This window comes from Cebus imitator, unplaced genomic scaffold (assembly GCF_001604975.1).
Source record: "Cebus imitator isolate Cc_AM_T3 unplaced genomic scaffold, Cebus_imitator-1.0 Scaffold763, whole genome shotgun sequence".
In the NCBI taxonomy this organism is placed as follows: domain Eukaryota; kingdom Metazoa; phylum Chordata; class Mammalia; order Primates; family Cebidae; genus Cebus; species Cebus imitator.
The window spans coordinates 346,773-351,531 of record NW_016108078.1 but is presented as its reverse complement, the minus strand read 5'-3'; the positions used below and the strand labels follow the sequence as shown (position 1 = coordinate 351,531).

The 4,759-nt window shown below is 44.2% G+C and overlaps 1 protein-coding gene across 1 annotated transcript in view; it reads left to right on the top strand.

Moving 5' to 3' along the window:
- Positions 1 to 4,759, top strand: part of FAM120C (family with sequence similarity 120C) — a 104,844-nt gene that overhangs the window by 85,880 nt on the left and 14,205 nt on the right. The window contains exons 11-12 of the mRNA XM_017519647.1: positions 2,386 to 2,595; positions 4,496 to 4,697. Coding sequence (XP_017375136.1) covers positions 2,386 to 2,595; positions 4,496 to 4,697 — 412 coding nt within the window. The remainder of the gene's footprint in view (positions 1 to 2,385; positions 2,596 to 4,495; positions 4,698 to 4,759) is intronic.

Sequence of the window (4,759 nt, the reverse complement as noted above, 5' to 3'; positions counted from 1 at the left end):
GTAGAGACGGGGTTTCACTGTGTTGACCAGGATGGTCTCGATCTCTTGACCTCGTGATCCACCCGCCTCGGCCTCCCAAAGTGCTGGGATTACAGGCGTGAGCCACCGCGCCCGGCTGAACTCATCTTTTTTTATGGCTGCATAGTATTCCATGGTGTATATGTGCCACATTTTCCCTATCCAGTCTATCGTCGATGGACATTTGTGTTGGTTCCAGGTCTTTGCTATTGTAAACAGTGCCGCTGTGAACATACATGTGCATGTGTCTTTATAATAGAATGATGTATAATCCTTTGGGTATATACCCAGTAATGGGATTGCTGGGTCAAATGGAATTTCTATTTCTAGGTCCTTGAGATGTCTCGCTTTTTTGTTTTTTGTTTTTTGTTTTTTTTCAGATGGAGTTTTGCTCTTATTGCCCAGGCTAAAGTGCAATGGCGTAATCTCGGCTCGCTGCAACCTCCACCTTCAAGGTTCAAGCAGTTCTCCTGCCTCAGAGCCTCTCAAGTAGCTGAGGTTACAGGCATGCACCACCATGTCTGGTTTATTTTGTATTTTTAGTAGAGACGGTGTTTCTCCATGTTGGTCAGGCTGGTCTTGAACTCCCGACCTCAGGTGATCTGTCCGCCTTGGCCTCGCAAAGTGCTGGGATTACAGGCATGAGCCACCGCACCCGGCCAGTGTCTCATATATTTTAAGTACATAATACTCAAGAAAATGTAGCCATTAATGCAAAACATCCCTCTCTTGACCTTAGTAACCTTGTTCCTTTGAGGCCCCAAGGTAAACTAGAAGATGAAGTTCAGTAAGACTTGAAAATTTTAAGTGAGGTCAGCTAAGATGAGACAGACTCAGACAACCAGTAAGTGGTTGCTCTTTGCAGTAAATGTTATATTGCTTGTCCTAGAGCAACTGCTCATGCTAAACCACACCTAGGACGGGACCTGCAAACACTTTCCCTTTTCCTGTTGAAGCTGTCTTCTAACACACTGACTTGACATAACCACTGTGGGAATTGAGGTTTTTCCCAATCTGCTGTCGGGCACTTTTTACATAGTTGAGGTAGTATTTATGTTTATATGTTGTGAGTTCTTTCCATTTCACGTAGCACATATTTTCTGTCTTAAAAATGTTAATAAATAATATTTTATATGGATGTATCATTTAATTCTTCTCATATTGGTGACTTAGGTTTTTTTCAGTTTCCCTCTATTATGTGTTGTCTTAGTCCATTTAGAGTTGCTATAAAGGACTGTCTAAAGCTGGGTAATTGATAAAGAAAAGAGGTTTTTTGTTTTTTGAGACAGAGTCTCACTCTGTCACCCAGGCTGGAGTGCAGTGGCATAGTCTCACCTCACTGCAACCTCCGCCTCCCAGGTTCAAGCGATTCTCCTGCCTCAGCCTCTTGCGTAGCTGGGATTACAGGCACGTGCCACCATGCCCACCTAATTTTTGTATTTTTATTCGAAATTTTGTATTTTGTATTTTTAGTAGAAACGGGTTTTTGCCATGTTGGCCAGGCTGGTCTCAAACTCCTGGTCTCAAGCGATCCGCCCACCTCAGCCTCCTAAAATACTGGGATTATAGGCATGAGCCACTGCACCTGGCCAAGAAAATAATTTTCTTTGGTTCATGGTTCTTCAGGCTATACAAGAAACATGGTGCTGGTATCTGCAAGGTGAACTTCTGAGTCAACAAATGTGAACATTTTCACGGTTCTTCACGCATATTGCTTAATTGTAGTATACTTTTTTTTTTTTTTAAGTGGAGTCTTGCTCTGTTGCCCAGGCTGGAGTGCAGTGGCGCAATCTCGGCTCACTGCAACCTCCATCTCCCAGGTTCAAGCAATGCTCCCACCTAATCCGCCTGAATAGCTGGAACTACAGACGCCCGCCACCACACCTGGCTACTTTTTGTATTTAGTAGAGATGGGGTTTCACCATGTTGGTCAGACTGGTCTCGAACGCCTGGCCTCAGGTGATCTGCCTGCCTTGGTCCCCTGAAGTGCTGGGATTACAGGCGTGAGCCACCGTGCCTGACCTTGTAATATACATTTCTTACCAGCTTTATGTGAATGCCCATTTATCTCACTGCATCAGCAGCAGAGTAGCATTAAGTGTACTTTCAGCCTTTACTTTCTAATTATTTTTCTAATTTTACAGGTGAAAAAACTGTCTCAGGTTGGTATCTTTAATGTTGTAATGAGTACCTTTCAAATCATCTCAGGGAAAGACATGGGTAGAAGCTGCTTATGCACTGAGATGTCTACAGTGAATGACAACATGTTCACATTTAACTGGAAGAATCAGCATGACAGGAATAAGAGTAAATGTTACCAAGAACAGTGGTTTCTTAATAGTAATATTTCATCTGTGGTGGTTTCAGATTGAGAAACTGGATGCCCGAGGGATCCAGCTTGCTGCCCTCTTCATGAGTGGAGTCGACACAGCTCTGTTTGCTAATGATGCCTGTGGCCAGCCAGTCCCTTGGGAGCATTGCTGCCCCTGGATTTACTTCGATGGCAAGCTGTTCCAGAGCAAGCTAATTAAAGCAGGCCGAGATCGAGTATCTCTGATAGAGCTCTGTGATGGCCAGGTACCAGCATGTCGGGCTGCTAAGGACTAGCTCTCATCTCCTGTGGGGATGAATGAGCAGGGAGGGGAAAAGAACAGAGACACTGGAGAGGAATAGGACAGAAGCAGGAGAATGTGTCTCACTTTAACCTGACTTAGTCAACAGTGGTCCCAAAAGCCCGTAGTCTGATACTTACACGTAAAATTTTATGTTGGAAAGTATTTTTTAAAGAACTTAAAGTTTTCATATCCCTTTTCTTCCTCTGAGTATTTCTTTTCCATGGAATGTTCAGATACACTATATATACCTTCCCTCCAACTTTTAGAATTTCATTTCTCTTATTTACAAAAACTTTGTCTCTTTTGCAAGTGATGATTTTTTTGTGAAGGAACTGTGTTTGGGAACAGAAGAGGGTAGTTAAGCTGACGACAGAGTAGAAGCAGAGGATTTTTAAAAACGAAACATTGGGAAGGGTGAGGGGAGGCAAGGGAAAGGAAACCTTACTGAACTCCTTTATCCGCTTTGGTGGGGAAAGAGCTGAGGGACTAGAGCAGGGATTGGCAGACCACCCAGCACACCTCCTGTTTTTCATAACTAGAAGTCCAATGAACTATCCATAGTGCTACAAAACATCTGTTTTTTGTTATGTAGACCACCCCATTTTTTAAAAAAGATTTTATTGGAACACAGCCACATTCATTAATCTACATACCATCTACGATGGCTTTCATTTTTCTTTTCTTTTCTTTTTCTTTTTTTAAGAGAGTCTCACTCTGTTGTCCAGGCTGGAATGCTGTGGCACAATGTCGGCCTCACTGAAACCTCTGCCTCCCAGGTTCAAGCGATTCTCCCCTCTCAGCCTCCTGAGTAGCTGGGACTATAGGCGCGTGCCACCACGCCTGGCTAATTTTTTAATATTTTCAGTAGAGACGGGGTTTTAGCACATTGGTCAGGCTGGTCTAGAACTCCTGACCTCAGGTGATCCACCTCCCTCGGCCTCCCAGTGTTGGGATTACAGGCGTGAGCCACCACACCTGGCCTATGACTGCTTTCATGGTATAATAGCAGAGTGGAATAATTGTGACGGAGACAATATGGCCTACAAAGCTTAAAATATTTACTATCTGACCCTTTACAGAAGAAGTTTGTAGACCTCTGGACTAGAGGTATCAGGATCTCCAATTCTGGATATGGGGGAGAAAGTTAAAAGGCTTTTTGTTTTTTATTTATTTACTTATTTTTTTTCTTTTGAGACGGTGTCTCGCTTTGTCACCCAGGCTGGGGTGCAGTGGCACGATCTCAGCTCACTGCAAACTTCCGCCTCCTAGGTTCAAGCGATTCTCCTGCCTCAGCCTACCGAGTAGCCGGGACTATAGGCGTACGCCACCACGCCGGCTAATTTTTTGTATTTTCAGTAGAGACGGGGTTTCACTGTGTTAGCCAGGATGGTCTCAATCTCCTGACCTCGTGATCCACCCACCTTGGCCTCTCAAAGTGCTGGGATTACAAGCGTGAGCCACTGCGCCCAGCAAAAGTCTTTTTATTTGTCAGTGTTTTATTTCTCTTTTATCTAATTCTGTTACGTCCTCCTTAAAAAGTGACCTAGCCCAATGCCAGCTATGTAATAGGCCATCAGTAATCCTTATTGTTAAATTTGTCTTCCTTGATCTAGTCAATGTACAGCACAAGCCCTGATTCAGAACTCATATGATGGTAGCGTGATGTCATGTAAAGAGTGGGGACTTTGGTGCCAGACAGGCTTCCTGAGTGTGTAGCTTTGAGCCCTTTAATGACAGGCCTCAGTTCACTTAGCGGGAATAGAATTGTGAGACTGTACCTAGAGTGGTCCATACTGGGCCTCAAACATGGGACAAGTTCGAAAAATGGCAGCTGCTATTATTACCCTGTTCCTCATTTGAAGGCTGACCTGGCAACCAAAGTGGAGAAGATGAGACAGAGCATCCTTGAAGGAGTCAACATGAATCATCCACCGCCTTCTGCTCTACTTCCGTCACCTACTTTTGTGCCTCCCATAGTGCCCTCTCTCTACCCCGTTTCACTTTATTCCCGAGCTATGGGCTCCATGCCACTTCCACCTCAAGGAAGGAGCCGGGGATTTGCAGGTCAGTACCTAAATAGAGGAGGTATTTGTCATCCTCAATTTATATAATCATAACCTATCCAG